A 22,601-nucleotide genomic window follows, 5' to 3' on the forward strand; every position below is an offset into this window, starting at 1 on the left:
TGACTGTCGAACATACCCAAATAAGGCAGATGAGGGCATATTTTCCCTTTTGCGGACAATTCAATCGCTCAATTAATTAATGCGTAAATGTACGTTTTCCAAAAAGGGGGGGGGGGGGGGGGTTTATAGGGTGTATATAGTAGAGAGCAGAAAATGACTCATGCTCTCCGGCAAATGTAGGATCTCTTACACTCTCTGGATCCCACCTCACCACAAAGCGTGCCCACCAGCCCGTGGCGCCGCGCCAAGATTTCCCAACAGAACTGATTTCAGCGCTTGATGGTTAACACACAAGGATCATTGTGTTCCACCCGGAGCTCTTGACATAATGTTGATTGGATGCGTTGCATTTATCAGCGAGAGGAATCAAGAGGCACTGTGGTCCGTGCATGTAAATGGTGCAAAAGAACACACAGTTAAGGGTTTGGCGTTGCATTGCTTGGTAAAGCTGGCAATGTTGCAACACAGCTAGGGTGTTCCCCCTTTTCATAAGCCTTCAGGAGATTAGTACGTTCTCCCCCTGTTATTACTGAAGCCAGTGGGGACTACTGGTCTCCAGAATTAGTCCGTAGATGGATTTTTTTTTTTCTGGGGTGGCTTTTGTATCCATCCAGCCCTCATGCTGGATGGAAAACCTCTCCACTTTCCAGCTCGAGTGCAGGGCTTTCAACTATAGCATCTAAAGAAATGCTGCGTCCTCAAAAGCATTCAGGCCTTAAATGGCCTGCTTCTGTGATGACTTCTAAATCACTACAAAGGCTGCTGTAAGCTAAATTCTGTAACAAAATATCATGTCCTATGCAAAAATATAATTTGGTCAAATTTGATTATGCTTAATTAATGAACCTTTGGAAGCCCCCCACCCCCACACTACAGTCTCTCTCTCTCTCTCTCTCTCTCTCTCTCTCTCTCTCTCTCTCTCTCTCTCTCTCTCTCTCTCTCTCTCTCTCTCTCTCTCTCTCTCTCTCTCTCTCTCTCTCTCTCTCTCTCTCTCTCTCTCTCTCTCTCTCTCTCTCTCTCTCTCTCTCTCTCTCTCTCTCTGTTTGAGTGCTGGGTGAAAGACAGGAGTCTTCAGAGTATGCAGCCTAGCCTGGGGGTGCAGGAGTAAAGTTGCAGTCCCTGTCAGAGAGTGAGTAAAGCCCTGCATGCCTGGCTCGCAGACGGCTATCAAATGATGGGTGTTAATGGCACAAGGGATGAGGATACCTCCAACATGAGGCATAATTTACTGTAAAGGATGACACAGTGGCACGACTAAGACAGCTCACCGGCACAACCTGATAGTTAAAACCTGTCTGAATACGCCTGCTGGTGGTATACAAAAAAAGAGAGAGAGGGGTTTTCACTCCACTGCAGCACCGCAGGTTTTCTGCCACGAAAAGGAAAGGGGCTGAGAGAAGAAAAAAAGGAGAACAGGGTTTGGGTTTCCTGCTGCCCTGTGGCACAGTAGAGTGAGGGATGTTGACTTCCTCTAGGCAGCGCTTGAGCTGTCTACAGTATGTGAATGTGGGCGAGTTTAGAGATGTGATTTTGTCAATGCATACATTTACCCATAGTGTGTATGTATGAAAATATATATATATATATTTCATCACTTAAGCCCTATTTTATACTTTGCCATTATGACAATGTTGTGTGGAAATGGTGGATATAGCTAAAATAGCTGATCTACAAGCTTACAATGCATCGTGAAGCAGCGCAGTGTGAGCTCATAGATCGGTGGTGAGCTTGTAGAGCTTGTAGGTTAGTACGGCACCCAGGGATCAGTTAGTGGGGATAACCACTCTATAGGATATCAGTCAATATATCCAGACTTAGTAAAATGGACCTGAGTTGACTCTGTACTTAGACCGCTTTTTCCATCTACACCAAATATCTTCCCCCAAAATAGCCGATCTATAAGCTCACAAGTTGTGAGGTTGTAGATCTTCTTATTTTTGGCTCACGGATATGGTATTTTTGGCTAATGTTCCCTCCCCCTCAGAATATGGATGCTGGGGTTCAAGTAGTTAAGTGTCTTGCTCAGGGAAACTTTGACACATATACTGTGACCGAGCAAACCAAGGGTCAAACCGGTGACCTTATAATTGCTAGAAGGCCTCTCTACCCACTCAGCTATGGCCGCCTCTACCGACCCGACAGCACAGTACAGGTCTGTGGTGTTGGGTGTTGGGGAACGCATGGGGGTGCGTGGGCCTGCCTCCCTGAAACAACCACTGATCTCACTCACCACCACTCTGGCTTCCTTTCTTTGCATACTGTATTTATATTCTCTCTTTTATTACAGGCCGTTTCATGCCAGGAACGTGTGTGTGTGTGTGTGTGTGTGTGTGTGTGTGTGTGTGTGTGTGTGTGTGTGTGTGTGTGTGTGTGTGTGTGTGTGTGTGTGTGTGTGTGTGTGTGTGTGTGTGTGTGTGTGTGTGTGTGTGTGTGTCTGACTGACTGTCTCGTGTCTGTGTCGGGGATTTCATGCAAAGGTTATTTAAGGCTTTTTTTCATGTGACATATAAGGTTGGATATGTGGGCTAAAACCACGGATATCCCCCCTTCCATCCTAGTCCTATTGTTACCGCAGACACCTGTTCCTTCAAACGCTGTCATTGCTCATTCACAAACACGGGGTAGTGTTCATCAATAGCTCACCAGCAGACGCACAGCAGTCAGCTATTAGTCATTTTTCATTCACTGATTTCTCCTTTCTTTACTGGGAAAAGAGTAGGCAGGCCTACTGTAATAGGAGTAAGATGTTCTAACATCCAAGGTCACTTGGAGGTTTGTAGTTCAAAACCTACAAGTTATGTTTGGTCACCCTTTGAAACCAAGTTTAAATCTTTCATATCTATACCACCTAATTAATATATGTTGAAAGAATGTTGAATTAAATACAATAGAAATGTATCTAATGTAATAGTTTTTGTTATTTGTCATTTAAAATAGTGGCATCACATTCAGTGTGATACAGAGTACCTTACAAGTGTGAGATCAGAGTAAAATGGTGTGAACTCTAGTCAACAAACGACAGGGTAAATGGCCACATAATTAGAGTGCCAAGAAAAACTATTTAGTGCTTCCAAGAAACTACGACACCAGGTAGGCTGGCTAAACATCAAACCTAGCATCTGTCTATAACATCAGATCTAAATAAAATAATACAAAAATACCTCATATGTGATAAGAATAGAGCAGGTTAGATACAGTCAAGCTTGAACAGATTATTGTTTTCTGTTTTTATATATTTTTTACTATTCCAGCTGCCCGTGGAAAGGCATCTTACTTATAATGACTGACTGCAAAAGCCTTTGTAAAAGTATACTTTTACAAAGGTATAACCATGTTTATAACTATTAGCAAATGCAAGTAAGCATAATTACCCGCAAGTCTAAGCAACAATATTTTAAGGAAACACTTGAAATATTGGTGTGGTTCTAGAGACTAGACTAGCTGAGAAATGACTCTTCCCAAACAAACTCTTTCTCAATAGTCATTGTTAAAATTGAGACATTGTTTAGTGAGAACACATATCTGTGGTTCAGTAGAAAGGTTTTGTAATATTGGTATTTAAAATAGTGGCATCACATTCAGTGTGATACAGAGTACCTTACAAGTGTGAGATCAGAGTGAAATGGCGTGAACCCTAGTCAACAAACGACAGGGTAAATGGTCACATAATTAGAGTGCAAAGAAAAACAATTTAGTGCTTCTAAGAAACTAGGACACCAGGTAGGCTGGCTAAACATCAAACCTATAGCATCTGTCTATAACATCAGATCTAAATAAAATAATACAAAAAGCTCAATTTATTTGACCAGGAATTTTCCCCTTGACATGCTGAATCCTAACCAAGACAGCAAGATAAAACAATTTCCATAACAGAAACATAAAATAATAACAAATATTTTCATATAAAAATATCAAGAAATTACAGTACATAATTTGTATTTATTTTGCAGCATTCATTCTTACATTCTTAGCATTAGTGGTCAAGCAAACCATATAGGTCTATCTAAATAACATACTGTAACTGTGAACAAGTAACCAACATACATCTACATACAGTATAACTAGCATCTACCAAACAAATTGGCAACAAGAAGTGACACAAGCAGGGTAACAACAATAACAACAACAATGGCACCTCTTCAAGGAAGAGCCACTGGGGAAGGAGATCAGAAATACGACAACGGACAACAGCTTTAGTCAAAGCTGAGCATAAAGCTGGCAAATGTCTAATTAATTAAGAACAAAACGGACAAGTTTGAGAGCGATGTTTAACCACTTATACCCTAGTATACCTATTCTGGGGGCGAACATTTGGCGATCTACAAGCTCACACAACACATCACAACGTGAGTTGTTGTGTAGATAAGCTATTTTCAGTGAAGAGATTTGAACATTGAATTCTGAATTCATTGCACATCCCTCCCTGTTGCTAGGTTTTTTTGCTGCTAAAGTTCCTTTTTGCATTGGCGTTCGTTGATGAAGACCTTGTGTGTTATGCAGCACAAAGAGGATTAAAGTGTAAGTAGGTAAAGTTCCTATTCCTTTTAAGGTTTAGAGTGTGGGCCCTGCGACTTGCCTGTATCATTTTTTTCTTATTCCTTATTATCTTTTTTTTTTTTCTTCAATTAAAATCCAGTATCTTGTGTATATTGTATTGCTGTTGCTGGCAGTCTTGTGGAACATGCCACACAAACATTTCACTGCTTGTGCCTGTATGACTGAGTGACAAATGAACCCCCTTGATTTTTGAAGCAGCTGCCAACCTTTCAGTTAAAACTTCTTTCAGGGCAGATGTAGGTCTAAAATGTTGATGATGATATGACTGTTGACATATGATGACATGACATATGATGATATGACTGTTGATATAGGAACATTGAGGTCAGCAACAGGTCATAGAAGGTCACAGTACATGTACAGGTCTAATATGTCAGTAGGAAAATTGAGGTCGACAGGTCAAAGAAGTCAGACACAGGTCTAATATGTTAGTAGGAACATTAAGGTGTGTCATAGAAGTCACACACAGGTCTAATCTGCGTTAGTAGGAACATTAAGGTCGACAGATCATTGAAGTCACACACAGGTCTAATGTGTTAGTAGGAACATTAACCCATGAAGACCTGAGGCTGATTCTACAAACACCTTCTATACCAGTTCTCAAACTTTTTCGTGCCAAGGACCCCCAACATTATATGTATTTGTGGCACACACTAGGGGCAGTGAAAGTGAAAGCGCTTTTGGAGGTGTACTCTATCAGAGACCCTCCAATATGTGATTCCAATTTGGAATATCAACACCTTTTTTGACACCCATTTGTCACATGACTCACAAGACCATCTGTACCTAATTTAGTGAAGAAAATCTGTAACTAACAGTAACATTTTTAGCATTTAACCGCAAAGTAAAGCAGGCCGCACCGCCATGAGACTCATCTCTCAGGACAGATTCTGCAGAATCTGCCAGCACCACTGCCCTTAACATGTAATTGTTGTTAGTAGGAATAAACACAGAAGCACCCAGGAGGAAGAGGAGGAAGAAAGGGGAGGAGCCAAACCGAGTTCCTGTTTCTACACAAAAAAGGAGGTGGTGCCCCCAGAGGCAAAAACAAAGGGGGAAAATCCCTTTTTTTTACCGAATGGGTTCCCAGATATCCACGAGACTGACTTGAAACATTTGAGGTGGAGTGTCTTCCTTGGCCTACTGGGAGTGTGCATGCAACGTTTCACGCCGATCAGTCCGGCGGTGTCCGAAATTAGCTGCACACGGACACACCCATGCAACCCCCCCCCCCCCGCCCAGTCACGCACACACACACACACACACACACACACACACACACACACACACACACACACACACAGGTGAAAACATATTCTTGGCCTACCAGCCTGTCGGCCTGGCGAAGACAATAACATATATATACTGTATATATTCTGAAGAACATAGATGTGCGTGACTGAAAGCAGCAGCATTGTGACCATGCATGTAGGTATACTCAGTAAACATCATGTCGGTAGCGGTTCGTAAAGGAAGTTTATAGATAAGTCCTTCATAGAAGTTGTTGCAGGTGCCCAATTTCTTAGAAACATGAGGTTACACAAGATTAGATTTGAGGTTGCACAAGATTAGATTTCTGCTTATTTCTGTCTATCAGATGTTATGAATTATCTTGTTTCCTGCTTTCACCTCCATGCATTCTGATGTTGTCTTCGACTTAATGAGACAAATAACTAGGCAACTGGTTAGTCAAAGAGAAGCTGGTCTTTGATTGTTTTGTTTCATTTGATTCTATTATTTTATTGTCATGTGGGCATTAGATTAAGGCCACAGTTCTACTAGCCTGTATGTCTCTGCACCCCCCCCCCCCCCCCCCAACACATGGCAATCAGTTTCACACACATTTGCACTCAAAGGACGCAGATATGTACAATATAGTCATGTAATGCATTTTATCAGTAAAAACATCAATCCATTAATCTTTAACTTTAGAATGCACTTCATTAAAGTGTTCTGCTTTGTAAATAAATATTGCTACATCCATGAATTTCATCGTTGTCCTGTGTATGAGATGACAAAGCCAGTAATCAATTCATTTAAAAAGATGTGACAGGTTTCAGAGGAAGGTTTCGTAACAGCAAAGCGCTCTCAACGATGTTTCCCACGTTGCGCAACATCTCAACTTGTGTGGTGTGGTTGGAACTCATTAGCCACTGTATGTGGCTTTGCACTATGAAAATAGACTTACAGCGATGGTGGAGAGCCCCCTTGCACCTTACAAGTCAGTCCCACGCCTGAAAGGGGGTCTTTAAGAATGAGACTACAGTGTTCACGTATGCCTCTCCTGATAAAGTATGAATGGGCTATATTCTTTAGTTTAATGTGCGTGTACCTGTATGAGTAAGTGACAAAGAAACCCCTCTTGATTCTTGAATAGTGGGAGTAAGAACACAAGACGGAGGAGGAGAGAACAGAGAAGGTGAAGGAGAATTGGAATAGTATTGTGGGGTACAGGAGGGGCTTTGTGACTTGTGAAAGTTGTGATAAACAAAGGGCAGATGCTTATCAGTGAAAGACAGAAGTCTTTTTCAAGTGCAGTATGTTGTCTAGGCTACTGACCTTTCAAATAAGGTACCAAGAAATACCTCATATGATATGCGATAAGAATAGAGCAGGTTAGATACAGTCAAACTTGAAAATGTGCTTAACAGATTATTGTTTTCTGTTTTTATATTTGTTTTACTATTCCAGCTGCCCATGGAAAGGCATCTTACTTATAAATAAGACAGACTGCAAAAGCCTTTGTAAAAGTATCCTTTTACAAAAGTATAACCATGATTATAACTATTAGCAAATGAAAGTAAGCATAATTACCCGCAAGTATGAGCAACAATATTTTAAGGAAACACTTGAAATTGAAAGACTACAGTTGAGAAATGTCTCTTCCCAAACAAACTCTTTCTCAATAGTCATTGTTAAAATTGAGACATTGTTTAGTGAGAACACATATCTGTGGTTCAGTAGAAAAGGTTTTGTAAGATTGGTATTTAGCATTACACTTCCATGATCAACTGTTATTTAATGTATTATGTTTCGTGCATTCTGTATGAATATGAATCAATATAAATATGATTACTTAAAACTGGCTTTCATATACAGTCTTATACCATCTATTATGACTATAGCCAGATCAATATATATATACAGTATGTCTGGCTAACATATTGGCCATTATTTAACTTTTTGGATGACATTGGTATGGGCAATTATGTCGCTGATGTGTCCTGATTTATAACCACTTTCAGCATGTCACTATAGGAAAACATTTTCAAGTTTTTTTCAAGTTTTTAAAAGATGTTTCAAAACAACTGCAGCTCAGAATTTTGAATAGCGCTTAAGTGGTTAAATAGAATAAAGTTCACTTTATATGTTTATTTTGTATCTATGACATTGATTAAAAAATGTTGCACTATTTGACAAAATATCGGTCAAAACATTGGTAATCGGCGGTCTATGACTACAAAACCGAGATCGATGGCAAACCCAAAGATCTGGCATCGGTCGGGCTGTAATTATGACTCCCCTTCTTAAATGTATATTGCCCTACAAAGCCATTCAGCAAATAAACTTGAATAGTGAAACTGAAGAGGAAAAGAAGACTATAAGCTTATCTCAAACTTACATTATACTGCCAAATGTACGGTTGTAACATTTAATTGCATCATTTTCATTTATATAAAAGCCATGGCATTGGCTACAATGTTTTACCCTTAAACCAGTCAAAAGGTGGTCACTGCAGTAGTCTTTAGTAGGGCAGTAAAGTGAAATGGTCATGGTTTGAACAGGGATACTAAGGGATGTGGCTGATGAAAGACAGGGACTTTTTGTTTTCAGCTCCTTCCTTCCTTGTCAGAGAATAAGATAAACCTTGTTCTGATGTGTGTATCTTTGTGTGTAAGTGAAAGAGATAGAGATATGAACAGTTGTCATAGCACACACTGTTCAGGTATTCATCATTGATGTCATTGGTGCACAGCCTACCCAAATTCTGGGAAACATGTCAACAGTATGTCCGAATTGTCACAGAACCAGTTGCCTGAGTCACTGTACCCAAATGTATCAGTAACATATAAAGAGGATTAGAGGAAGGAAGCACCCATTCAGCTTTATCGCAGTAGACTAGGACAAATGGGGGAAAACCCTGGTATTTCAGACATATGTACTGTACAGTACTGTATGTTCAGTGTTGCAGCCAAGAAACAGCACCTCGGCACAGGCTGTCTCTGGAACAAATTAATATTGTTTCATTCTTGAGTAAATGATGGGAACTGAGAGCTCAGAAATTACATTGACTGTAACTTGATCATCCTCAGAAAAAAGGAAGCGTAATCTTATCTCTCATTTGCCGTGTGTAAACAATGAGTGATAAGGAACAGTTACCTTATTGTAATATTAGCCAAGCCAATAATGTTGAAGTAGAGTCTATTGGTCTCAAATTTATTTTCAGCATGGCTACAGTAGCTTTCATTTGTCTGCTTTCACACCAATGCCTAAGCCTCCATAATGCTAAAACTGTACATATTTGTTTTTATTTATTTTTATTTAACCTTTATTTAACCAGTAAAATCACATTGAGACCACTGGCCAAGAGAAGAGGCAAATAAATGTTACACAGCTCTGCCAGTAACAACAAATACATGACATGACAAAGACAAACAAATAACATCCGTATAATACCTAAAAAACCTACTACCAGGGAGGCTCAGAGAGAATCTAAATAACAGACTAATAAAAAACTAATAAGAACAATATATCATGAAACTACTAAGCTAATATAAACTAAGATCACAGCGTTTGCTACTTGTCAAAGCAGGAGCAATGGCTGGAGAGTGTGCCCATGACAATCCTCTTAAAAGTCACTAGGGGGATCAAAGAAGACAATTTTAATCTGGTCTGTAGGTCATATCCACGACCGCAGGGCCCAAAAAAATGCAAGGCTTTTTTTCCCTGCCTCAGATTTGGTATTGGGTACGACATAGCGCATCCAAGCATTTGATCTGAGGTTAAGCGAATTTTGGACTAGTTCAAATTTTGAACAAATATAAGTAGGGAGATTACCAAGAATGGCTTTATAGATAAAAGTGTACCAATGTAGCAACCTGTGAGATGCTAAGGAGGATCACCCTGCTAAGGAGTACAGAATACAATGGTGTGTACTGTAGGTGGAGCTGGTAATAAACCTCAATGCAGCATGAAAAAGGGGATCAAGTCTGCCCAATGTTGAGGAATAGGCGAATCGGTACACAACATCGCCATAATCAAGTTGCGACATAAAAAGGCTAGTGACCAGCCTTTTCCGTGAGGCAGAAGAAAAACAGGACTTCATTCTATAGAAGAAGCTCAGTGTGAACTTTAACTTCTTAGCCAAGGCATCAATGTGGTGATTGAAGTTTAGCTTGTTATCCAACCAAATCCCAAGGTACTTGTAAAGCGCCACCCATTCGATGGTTACTCCATCCAAAGTGGTGATGTTTGGGGGGCTAATGACAGTACTATTTGGAGAAAATAGCATGGCCTTTGTTTTTTGGCCGTTTAGTAGCAATTTGCTGTTTACCAATTCATGCTGCAGAGAGACAAAATCTGAGGCCAAGTTTGACACTGCCACGTCAAGTGAAGGGGCACAAGAATACAGAACTGTGTCATCAGCATACATGTGATACTTACAATGCTTAGATTGACTGCAAATATGATTGACATACAGTACAACAGAAAAAGCAATGGACCAAGAATGGAGCCTTGAGGGACTCCCTTCTCAAGGGTGATGGAATCGGAAACAGTATCGCCAAATTTAACACACTGTGTGCGGCCAACTAAATAGTTTTTGAACCAGCCTAGCACATTGTGACAGAAACCAGCATTAGAAAGGACCTTGAGCAATACATGAGGATCCATGGTGTCAAAGGCCTTGCTCAACTTAAGTAAAAGTATCAATACTGCAATGTAGAAATACTTACAAGTAAAAGTCCAGAATTCAACATTTACTTGAGTAAAAGTACTAAAGTGCTGGTATAAAAATGTATGCAGAATGTCCCATTTCATAAGTTTTCAAATGTATAAAATAAAATGTATAACAATCTTTTGAAAATAGCAGATCTACAAGCTCACAATGCGACGCATTGCGAGCTTGTAGATCGGCTATTTTCAAATGGCCAAAATGTATAAGGCTGAAGTGGTTAATGTATGTTTCTAATAATAATCAAAATCTACAAAGTAACTAGTTACTAAAGTTTTCAAATAATTGTAGTGGAGTAGAAGTAAACGTACTGAAAATCGGAAATACTCAAGTAAAGCAAAAAGAAATACCTCAAAATCGTACTTAAGTACAGTACTTGAGTAAATGTACTCAAGTACATGTAGTCACTCACTGACTTTACACCACTGCCAGCCAAGCCAGGGGACCAAGAAGAGACATCAGAGTGGATGATGCAAATATGTCTCCTTGTTGCCAGGGAAACTCAAGCTTCTCACGTCCCGGATGTAGTTGTTTTTTCCGTGCAGTTCAACATCCGGGTGGACTCATCATTCTGCATGAACTGGAGAATTTTTTTTTTTCAAATAAAAATATTTTAGACCAACGACTGGGTTTGGTTTATAGTGTGTAATAAAAAAATGTCTCGTGGTTCCAGTGCAGGCTTCGACCGTCACATCACTATATTCTCTCCTGAAGGAAGACTTTACCAAGTCGGTTAGTATTTAACTCACTGGCTTCTAATCCACAAAACAAACCGGCTAGCTTTAGCTAAATGCTCTGTCATGCCTCGGTTAGCCTCAGGCTAATATAAACAACAACAACAAGCAGTAACTGAGACTGATAGAAGAACATAAGCCACTGTGTTGTGAATGCTATGGTAGTTTGTTATTGTTAGTCATATATTGTTTTTATGTAATGGGTGCGTTAAAAACTGCTAAACAGGAGAGACAGCTAGCCGGCTACAGTTAGCATGGCTGTGTAGTGTGTACTGATTGGATGCACCCCAAGCAAGCTGATTCATTGATTTTAAAGTGTAATTTCTAGATCGAAAATGTAGCTGATGTAAAATGACAAATGTCTGTTTATGGCAGTGGTTCTTAACCTTTTCAGCCCATGACCCCCCACCCCAAAAATAATAATATTTGAGCTGGGGACCCCCCAAACCCTCCAAAAATAATAATATTTGAACTGGGGACCCCCCACCCTGACAAGCACTTAGAATTGTAGGAGTTGAGGCATTACGTTTACTTTGACTCAGTTCCCTCAGATAAATCTTGTGAAAATATTGCGAGCTTGTAGATCTGCTATTTTCACAATGTCTTCCTCTTTCTTATATTATTTGACAATTTGGCCAATGTTTGACCAGTTTTTATTGTATCGTTTGTTGATTACTTTTGATGCAGTAATGGTCTTTTCATTTAATATATATATATTTTTTAATTCCTTAAATTGTCACTTTACCGGCATCCCCCCCAAAAAAAATCATGTGGGTCCCGACCCACAGGTTGAGAACCACTGGTTTATGGTATTTAGTGGCAGTCGTCTGCCCATTCGGGTTATGTCATAATTGTCATTGTTACTATTATGTCATTATACTAAGACCACAACATATGTGTGTATGTTGTCATTTTGTTGCAGAATATGCTTTCAAAGCCATAAACCAAGGTGGACTCACATCGGTTGCAGTCAGGGGGAAGGACTGTGCGATTGTTGTAACACAGAAAAAAGTACCGGTACGTTGATACACCAGATTATATCCATCTTTTACATCTTACATACATTTCATGTATTTCAAATACACAGTCATAGATCGGTCTGGCCGGCGCGCTGTGAGCAGCACGATTTGCGCGGCGTAAAAGTGCTCTAAACTCCGTCTGTACTCACCCAATAATTAATTCCTAAGACTTGGAGTCAGATATTGTCCTCTATTTTCATATCCATTTGAAAGTTCTGCCAGAAAACGTGTGTTTAGTCAAATATCTCCACTTTTCCAGGAGCTGCACACGGACAACATTCTGTACGGGCGAGGGGCCCGGCATGAGTGCAGGACTGTATATATCTAAACTTCCTTTGGGAAGCACAAATGTTTGGGGCACACAATTGGCAGGTGGTGTGATTCATTACCCCGCACCAATCACCTGGCATTGTGTGCCCCATTCGTTTGTGCTTCCCTGTCAATTTGTGATGACGTTTGTGGTGATGGTGAGGGAAGTTTTGATAAATCCGGTCCTTCACTTAAGTCGGGCCCCTCGCCCGTACAGAATGTTGTCCGTGTGCAGCTCGTGGAAAAGTGGAGATATTTTACTAAACCCACGTTTTCTGGCAGAACTTTCAAATGGATATGAAAATAGAGGACAATATCTGACTCCAAGTCTTAGGAATTAATTATTGGGTGAGTACAGACGGAGTTTAGAGCACTTTTATGCCGTGCAAATCGTGTTGCTCACAGCGCGCCGGCCAGACTTATCTATGACTGTGTATTTGAAATACATGAAATGTATGTAAGATCACAGACATTCTAGGGCTAGGTCTTGGGCTGAATGCACGTGCTCTTCCCAGACCATCCCACAAAGCATTTGGCACCTAATCTTCCAATATGCCAATAAGCAATAATTGGATGAAATATGATGTGAACTCAATAAGACGGCGTCTTATACATGCAGTATACATTCTTTAGTCTGTTCAACATTTTCTCTTCACTGTGACAGGACAAGCTTCTAGATGCTTCCACAGTCACCCACCTCTACAGAATAACAAACAATATTGGATGTGTGATGTCTGGGATGACAGGTACAAACTGATTCAACCAGTGTTTCTTAACCCATGAAGACCGGGAACGCATCTGTGTCATTTTTAGATTTCTGTGGCTATTCAAAAAAATAGCAGATAAACAAGCTCATAGCTGAAAAATCATTGTGCAAATCTTTGAATATATACTTTTCAAAGTGAACATTTGTAACTCATATCTTTGCTTCCGGAGGTCACTGGTACAAAATATTTTACAAATGTTCGCTTTTGATAATATGTATTCAAAGATTTGCACAAATGTTCAGGATTTTTCAAAAATACCATATCTACAACCTCATAGCGCGGCACAGTATGAGCTTGTAGATCTGCTATTTTTGAATAGCCAAAGAAATCTTAAAATGACGAAGATACGCATCATTCTGTGTCATTTTAGATTTTTGGTTGGCTATTCAAAAATAGCAGATATACAAGCTCACAGTGCGTCACTTCGTGCCACGCTGCAATCTTGTACATATGCTATTTTTTTTACATTTTTGTAAAATCTTGAAAGATGTTGGAATAATTTTGAGTTACGAAAAAGTTTTAGAACTCCATACACCTATGCTCATTCATTGCTCACCCTTGCCGTATGTCTCACAACAGCTGACAGTCGGTCCCAGGTCCAGCGAGCTCGGTATGAGTCGGCCAACTGGCAATACAAGTACGGCTACGAAATCCCAGTGGACATGCTATGTAAGAGAATGGCAGACATCTCACAGGTCTACACACAGAACGCCGAGATGAGACCACTGGGCTGCTGTAAGTGAATGGCCGTCTGTGGCCACGGACGTTTCTGATGTTATAATGATAATAATAATCATATAATAATCATCCTAATAATACGCTTTCTAGGCAAGCACCGTTTTGTACAGTTAAACAAAAACAGGTATAATTATAGAATAATTCATTACGTGATGGCGGTTCATCAGCAGCAGTCGACCTCCAACATGAGTTTAGTTACCTAGTCGACTTTCACCAACAGCATTAAAGGAGTAGTTCACCCAAAAAATTACTTATTTTCTATCAATTGAGTTTCCTACTGACCGATGACCCGGGCATGAAATTATTGTCTCAGGAATGCGACAAAAACAAAGAAAATCTCTTTGAATTCAAGGTTTAATGGGGTGTGTAATTGATTGAAAATAAGTCATGTTTTGGGTGAACTACTCCTTTAAGGGCTGATCTCAATTGCTCTGATAGTTTGTAATCGCATGACAGCCTCTTGAAAAAGGTACGTAAGTCAGTAATGGCCACCTCCTATGGAGGGCATGTAATTAATTGTAATACTCCTCCAAAGTGACATGCGACTCACTTTAAACCTCGGTCCCTGTGTCGTCCAGGCATGATAGTGATCGGCGTAGACGAGGAGAACGGCCCTCAGGTGTACAAGTGTGATCCAGCGGGCTACTACTGTGGCTTCAAGGCCACCGCCTCCGGGGTCAAGCAGACAGAAGCCACCAGTTTCCTGGAGAAGAAAGTCAAAAAGAAACTCGACTGGACGTTTGAACAAACAATCGAGGTACACATGTTGCTGTAGATAAAAGCACAGAGCCTAGAGACGTAGCGCATGTTGATATTGTAGGAACATGAAGATGTGTCTTGTACAGAAATAATCAAAAAGAATAAGATTTATGATATTTTTTTTACATTGGAAATGTAACAGTTATAATACTCAGAGGAAAATAAACCATTGCCATATCCTCAGCAGGGATTATACTGTTCGTATAGATTATATGATTCGGCTGTCTCTGTGCATTATGTACAGTCATTATAATTACTCATAATAAATCAAATAATCAACTTTATTTACAGCACCTTTCTTAAACCGTGTTTATAATGTGCTTTGTAGACAAACTAGAGAAACAAAATTACAAAAGAGATAAATAAAATAATAAATAGAGTCGATAGAAAAGAATGTCATAAAATAAGTATAAAAGAAGTACAAAGCTATACAAATGGGTTTTCAGGAGTAACTACCTGATCTAAGCACAGTAGTACTAACTCACACATACTGTTTGTGCTTAGGTCCCATGTTTAATATGTCTGTACTTAACTGATGAGATTACTACCGGTCCATTTGTACCCTCTTCATAGTTAAATGAACACTGAGAATTGTACTGTGTATACTACATGTGAAGGATAATGTACTGTGAGGGGGTCATTATTGGTCTGGCTTCAGGGTGACACAGGACATCTGTCAGCCTCTCTTTATTTTATAATATCACTGGCTCACTGTACATATCCCAGTTATTATACAGCAAATTACATCAAAATAAATAATTGTTATAACAAATATTGCTTGTCTTTAGTTTACAAGCTGCTGCTTCCATATCAACGTAAACAGACAGAACAGCTGTCTGCTATAATAGGGAACCATTGTACTTAATACTTATTGGATGCATTGTCTAATGTATACTGACTATATGTTCCTGTTTTTCATGGACTGATAACTCTTATCAGCTGTAATGACTGAATATTCCCATGCAGGGTCAGGTCAATAAAGTGCAGTGCAATCTGATCTCATCTCTCCCTCTCTCCCCAACAGACGGCCATCTCCTGTCTGTCAACAGTTCTGTCTATTGATTTCAAGCCCTCTGAGCTGGAGGTGGGAGTTGTCACAACACACGACCACAAGTTCAGGTAAAGCTGTGACATGCTCTCCCCCTCGCAGTCAGGACGGCTGACTCCCTCCCTACTTTCTGCCACATTCTGATAACTCAGCTCCTCATACTCCCCCCCCCCCAGGACTCAGCACTCCCTTGTATCACGTCATAAATGTTGATAGATGCTAGTTATACCATGCAGATACGTGTTAGTTAGCCTACATGTTCCCATATGTCATGTTATGTGCCAGCCACAATTCTAGGTGACGCAAACACACACTCACACACACACAAATACTCATATTCAGTGAATTTTAGTATATACCGTAGATGGTTAAAACATCTATACACAGTATGTAGGCCTGTCACAATTACTACGTGATCGCCTAATCTCAATTATTTGAGATGATCACAATTATTTTTGCATACTTGTCAGAATGGTTTCCATTCATAGATGCATCTGTTGAAAAATGTTCACACATTTATCAAAGAGGTATTGTGAGCTTGTAGATCTGCTATTTCCGCTTGTTAAAACAAAATTGTAAGAATACATTTATTAAATATGGCCTGTTTTAACCATAGTAGTACATTATTTATTTGTATTAGATTTTTTTGTTTACAAAGCCTAAAAGACAAAAAAAAAAACGTTCTCATGTTCAATGCTAAAAACCACAATTAAATCGTTAATCGCAATTATTTGTATGACAATGAATCATCAAGTAAAATATCATGACAGTCCTAACAATATGTGGAGGCACTTCCTTGGCCGCCCTACTGGCAGTGTGCACAAGAAATTTGACGCTGATTGGTCCAGTGGTTTGCGAGATTCTTCGAGAGTCTTTACAACTACTGTATAGTCCTGTTTTTTAGAGTCCACTTGTGGAAATGTGATATCTTAATGTCTTCCTTCAGGATTCTGACAGAGTCTGAGGTAGACGTCCACCTGATGGCCCTCGCAGAGAGAGACTGAGCTAGCTGAAACCCGTCTCACCCTATGGAGCAAGTTAGAGCATGACGGGATTTGTAGTTCCCCCATGGAGATTGGTGATATCTTTGTTTGCTGTACATTTACCTCCCTGTTTCATTGAACAATAAAAGATTTTGGAGTAAAAATAACTTGTTTGCTGTACATTTACCCCCCTGTTTCACTGAATAATAAAAGGTTTTTGGAGTAAAAGTTAATAACCGTGTGCTAGTTCAATTTCATGGTGTCATACAGCAGTAATGACGCGTCATGTGTGATGGTTTGGGTTTTGAATTTTACATTTAATTTTTTTTTTTAATATATTACATTGAATTCATGCTCTAAATATTTCAGTAGGTGGCTTTTATTTTATGCACAGAAATTGAGCAAACATAATTATTCAATGGCATTGCAATCTAAGCTCTATTTTATTAGTGGTGTTCTTGTTAAAAGTTAATCGTCTGCTAGTTAAATTTCATGGTGTTACATGTATACAGCAGTAATGACGCTTCATGTGTGATGGTTTGGGTTTTGAATTTTACAATATATTACATTGAATTCATGCTCTAAATATTTCAGTAGGTGGCTTTTATGCACAGAAATTGAGCAAACCTAATTATTCAATGGCATTGCAATCTAGTTCTTGTTCAATTAGTCAAATTTAGAAGTAGGGGAACTTTAGACGAGGTCCTCTTGAGCTGTGCAAGCACATCTCTGCCTGTGAGCTTCCTGTTGTGGTTCTGAATGCGCTAAGTCACATGACATCTCTGTGGTAGTTACTACAGGCTCACTGTGACCCATTTGACTTAATGTTTATATTGCATGAAGGTGTATTTCTGTTCATGTACTGTAAGCGTAAAGGTTACTTTTCAAAGCACCGGACGTTAGAAATGAAAACAAATAGTTTCTCTTTCCATACGAAGGTGTGTTCCATCTAGGGTTCTGATCAGACACGTGCACTTATAATTCCCTGGCCTTTGCACTCATGATGCTTACTGTGGTTATTAAAAACTCATGTCATTCTAGGAAGAAATGGCTCAGCATTTCTGTCAGTGAGTCCATCTAGGTCAGCATTTTGTGTGGCCTCATTCAGCACCTTGTGATCAGAGGTGATGGCCTTGAATTTGTCAACAGGTTGCACACAGGGGTTTTCATTCCACTTCCCATAGTCTCTTCTTCCGCCTCTAGCCGCACCCACACCCCCACCAATTCCTCTTCTCTCTGGCTCTCTCATACACACACACATCCTCTGTAAATCAGAATCGAAATCAGGGACCAGAGTTGAGTCCTTTGGGAATAAAAAAACCCCAGTGCTCTCCATTTCTGTGGCCAGGAGTGTGTCGTTTGTCCTTTGACGAAACTGACAAGAGTCCCAAAGATTCACAAGACTGCCAGGTAAATACCGCTGTCCTTCAGGAATGACACACTTCTCCTGTGGGGAAAGGATGGGTCACCTGAAGAATAGGAACCGCTGAGTCTTTTGTTGGAGCACGGATGAGTCAGACCTCTTGGAAAACCCCCTGGGAGTACAGTACACTACAGCCTAGTTGATGTTTACAGCCCCAATTACAGGCTAGATTTACGTACATTGCTGCTATTAAGCTTAGCTCAGGGGACTTTTTCCTCAGTGCCACAAGTTGTTTAGGGGAGGTCACAGTTGATTGGGATACCGTGCCAGTGGAGAGGTAAACATGGATGTTTTGTGTAAAGGTGAGATACAAAAAGCGGTCATTGGCAAATGCAGTCAGATAAATACATTACCAGCTATGTCTACTGTGCACCTCTATCAGCTGAGAAGGAAACGTTTCTTCCCAGACACCACTGACATTTCCTAGTCAGCATAACTTAGGTAGTAGACACTAGAATTCACATCTTGGTAAAAAGGAATATTTCCTCCTCGCAAAATATCCTGGGTATTTCTAGTAACTAGTACTGATTCCTAAATGCATATTCTGTGGTACAGTAGTTCCAGACTAGAGTGGAATAGTACAGATTGTTCCTCTTATGCCGCCCAGGGACTTTCAATGCTGACTCAGAAACCTAATGACCTCGCCCCAGCAAGGAAATCCCAGACTGTTTCAAGAGTGTGAGGGTGAGAGATTCATTCAAAAGTTTGGTAAGAAAAAAAAAGTACCATGACTCCTTTCTTCCTTGTCGCCGTTTCACTTTGTTTAGTGCTGGTATACCAAGACTCAGGGGCACTATATGTTTGCACAAAGTGAACTGCCGTGAATCCCCACAGCCTCAAAGTGAAGGAAATTAAACCCATTATGGAGCAATTGAGAAAGGAAACAGACCCGTCAAAGCCATTCATATTCATAAAAGCTTATTTTATTCATATTGATTCCTTTTTTTCCTCAATAGTGTTTGAATTCACAATGAAAAATGTATTCACAAGTATAAAAATATATATCTGTGTATTTCTATTTACAATATATTATATATATTTATATATGTATATCTACATGTCTGTTTTCTGTTATATACACATGAATATATCTAGGAGGACTTTCTGAGGTCAGGATCTTCTTTGTATTGTGATTGTCTTGCATCCTTGGACCTTTCTGACTTCTGTGATCTGGACTGGGCTTGACCAGAATAGACACCGCCTTCTGTCTTCATCTGTGGCCCCATTGGCCAGATCTGGACCGTTGGACACGACCAGTGACCCCTGGGTGGGTTGAGGACGGATCCCACCCACGCTCATGCTGGACTGTGGCTACACCGACCACAAGCATCTTCTACACCACCAGGACTGGAATGCTTCTCTTTTACTTTCCAAACTTTATATCATCGTACATCTGTGGAAACAAACATAAGAAATGCCATTAAGACTATATCCAATTATGCAACTATAATAAAGTCAGAATCAGTATTGGAGACCTTGTTATAATACAGATATTTTAAGCGTTTACTTATATGTTCTATAATTTATGTGTCAGCACAGTGGTGTCACACATGAGTGGTTTTGTGTAGAACGTCTGTATTCAGGTAATGCTATGTATCAGGCCTGTAAGAACCCTACATAATTCTGTTGTTAGCACTGACTGACCTCTTCATCAGACACACTGTGCTCCTCTTCGTCGCTCTCATCCGATTCGCTCTGAGGCAGCTCCCTCAGGTCGCAGGACGTTTTCTCGTACAGTTGGCAGCGGATGTCCTCGCTGTGGCGGCCATAGGTCAGGTGATACGGCGTGTAGCCCCCGTACGTGAGACAGTTGACGTCGGCGCCGAGGGCAAGGAGACAGCGGACCAGAGTCGGGTTCTGGAGGTCCACGGCTAGGTGGAGCGCTGTTCGGCCACTGCACTGCTCCTACAGGAAACACATGGAATAACGTCAGTTCCCTTCTGCATGTGACAGAGTATTTAGATCTCAATCTATCTCAGGATACTGTGTTTTATGTATGAATTTGATTCTTTTTAGCTTGGCAAAACCTACCTGTGCATTAACATCGGCACCAAGCTGGGCGAGGCTTTCCACCAATGAAAGGTAGCCATTGACGGACGCTAGGTGAAGGCAGTTGTGTCCTGTGAAGGAAAACAGAAGAGCGGGTCAGTTGACTTGCATGCATGTGTGTGTGTGTGTGTGTGTGTGTGTGTGTGTGTGTGTGTGTGTGTGTGTGTGTGTGTGTGTGTGTGTGTGTGTGAGTGAGTGTACAAATATTTATATATAGGTCGACATCCTGTATGCGGACTATGATGTGCAATTACAAGCAATGAGGAGAATACGCCCAGACACTTACCGCTGTAGTTGGGGTATGTCAGGATGGAGGCGAGGTGGCGGGAGCTGTTCTGGGTGATTACATTGAAGCAGGTGAGGGAGCCCTTCTTGCAGGCGATGTGGAGCGCCGTGTTCCCGCTGTTGTCCGCTAGCCGGGGGTCACAGCCGGCCTTCAACAGCTTCTCCACCAACTGGGCCTGTTCGGTGATCACTGCTAGGTGGAGTGCAGTCTGAGGAGGGGGGGGAATGCATATACGGTGGACTGGTGAGTCTCAATACAGTGTGCTGAGTTGTAAGGCCTATTTACTCACTAAGCCTTCTAAATCCTACCTAAGTTTTTCTGAAAAACTTAAGTCTTTTTAGGATTCAAATTAAAAAATAGCAAAAGTAGCAGATCCACAAGCTCAAAATGTGTCGCTTCTCGCCGCGTTTTGGCCTTGTAGATCTGCTACTTTTGATGAACAGGTCTAAAGGGGTTAATAAATGGGATTGTGTGTGTGTGTGTGGGGGGGGGGGGGCACAACAAAGTAGGCTCCCCTAAATACAGAGTTTTTGCTGTTGTTGTTTTTACCTGTCTTTGGTGGTTCTGTGCGTTGAGGAAGGGGTGATTGTGTGACAACTTGATCATCTGGTTGGCGTGTTCAGTGGCTTCGTGAATGATGGCCAAGTGAAGAAACCTGTGAGTTGTTGGAGGAGGAGGAGGAGGGGGTGAAGGAGGGGGGAGACAGAGAGAGAGGAAGAGTTATTAAAATAGTGCCTTAGTTTCAAAGAATACGCACACACAGTCTCAGAGGAAGCGGTTTGAGACATTTAAAAGGAGGAAAAAAAGAACAAAGCCTGTGAGTGAGCAAGTCGAGCGTTTCGCAATAATGGACTTTTCTGGGGTTCTTTCCACTGAGCAGTGTCTTTGACACATCTGACGCTCTATCAGTTGCTGGCTCGGCGCCAGGGACTTTCCTGAACGCGCACGCACGCACAGCCAGGACTACTGGCTCCGCCCATTCCGCGCTTCGTGCCAAAGTACACATACACACGCACGCACACAATCCGAATAGACATTGCATCCACTTGTGACGACCTGTTTTCCTACTAAATTCTGTCTTTTTACATGATTTAGATGTGTTTTATTGTGTATATCTGCATGATGATGCAAAAATGCATTTGATCTGCACAATGTGGTTGCAGGATTCTCATGCAAAAGAAAGACAGATGACAGATTTGCAACAAAAAAAAACTAATTGATAATTGATTGCAATATGCAAACGTTTAATTTTGTACAATAATGTATTAAATCAAACTTACGTATCGCCGTCCTCTGTGACTGCAGTCCTCCAGGGTTCATAATCCTTGGGGCTGATGGTGGGCTCGATACAATTCGACGCCAGACTCAGCTCCTCAAAGTCGTTGGAAAGCTCTTCTTTCAATGAATCCAGGCCGCTGTCAAAGCGATCGTCCTGGCAGGGCAACATTTTCCCATGTTTGGATTCCTCCATATCATCGAACTTGTAATCCATTTGGTTGTGATTTGACACTCTGTATACGTCCATGTTAAAGAGAGTTACAGTAGAAGTATCCTTTACTAGTGCGAGGATCAGAGACGAATGCTGCGTTCAGAAGGAGGTGGAGGCTTTTGTTCAGAATAAGTGGGAGGAGCTGGGGGATTTCCAGCCAAAGTAGGGAAATCACAAGTATTTGTGCTTTTTTGTGAGAAAAATCCCCCCCTTCCTTAATATACTCAGAATTGTAGTTTCCTATTAGACACCTATTTTTTACCTGTATATGCTATTATTGCTTTCAATGAATTGTCATGAATGAATGAGCGAGAGACAGTCCCTAGTCAGACTCTTGAAGAATTCCCTTCTAACTGGGGGAAATTATTTGTTTCAAGTGGTAGGATAAGGGTTACTGAGCGACATTGTTGCACATTTTCCATTCCCTGCCATTGGCCTAATAAGTCAACCCCAAAGAGGTTTAGAATGCACGCAGGTGTGATATGCC

General features: G+C 40.7%; 2 protein-coding genes across 2 annotated transcripts; one reads left to right on the top strand and one right to left on the bottom strand.

Moving 5' to 3' along the window:
- The first annotated feature begins 11,060 nt into the window (after window positions 1-11,060).
- Window positions 11,061-17,078, top strand: LOC308103265 (proteasome subunit alpha type-6). Its single transcript, XM_080453175.1, has 7 exons — window positions 11,061-11,242; window positions 12,167-12,261; window positions 13,237-13,318; window positions 13,919-14,074; window positions 14,656-14,834; window positions 15,861-15,955; window positions 16,831-17,078. Exons 1-7 carry the CDS (start codon window positions 11,167-11,169, stop codon window positions 16,886-16,888), a joined length of 741 nt encoding a protein of 246 aa, XP_080309301.1. The 5' UTR covers window positions 11,061-11,166; the 3' UTR covers window positions 16,889-17,078.
- A 2,113-nt stretch (window positions 17,079-19,191) lies between these two features.
- nfkbiaa (nuclear factor of kappa light polypeptide gene enhancer in B-cells inhibitor, alpha a) lies at window positions 19,192-22,194 on the bottom strand. The gene is made up of 6 exons (XM_080452620.1): window positions 21,906-22,194; window positions 21,175-21,280; window positions 20,626-20,833; window positions 20,322-20,410; window positions 19,935-20,195; window positions 19,192-19,683 (listed from the first exon to the last, which is right to left on the bottom strand). The coding sequence occupies exons 1-6, from the start codon at window positions 22,148-22,150 to the stop codon at window positions 19,654-19,656; spliced, it is 939 nt and encodes a 312-aa protein (XP_080308746.1). The 5' UTR covers window positions 22,151-22,194; the 3' UTR covers window positions 19,192-19,653.
- Window positions 22,195-22,601: the final 407 nt, after the last annotated feature.

This window comes from Gymnoscopelus braueri, assembly GCF_963280865.1.
Source record: "Gymnoscopelus braueri genome assembly, chromosome: 16".
Lineage (NCBI taxonomy): Eukaryota > Metazoa > Chordata > Actinopteri > Myctophiformes > Myctophidae > Gymnoscopelus > Gymnoscopelus braueri.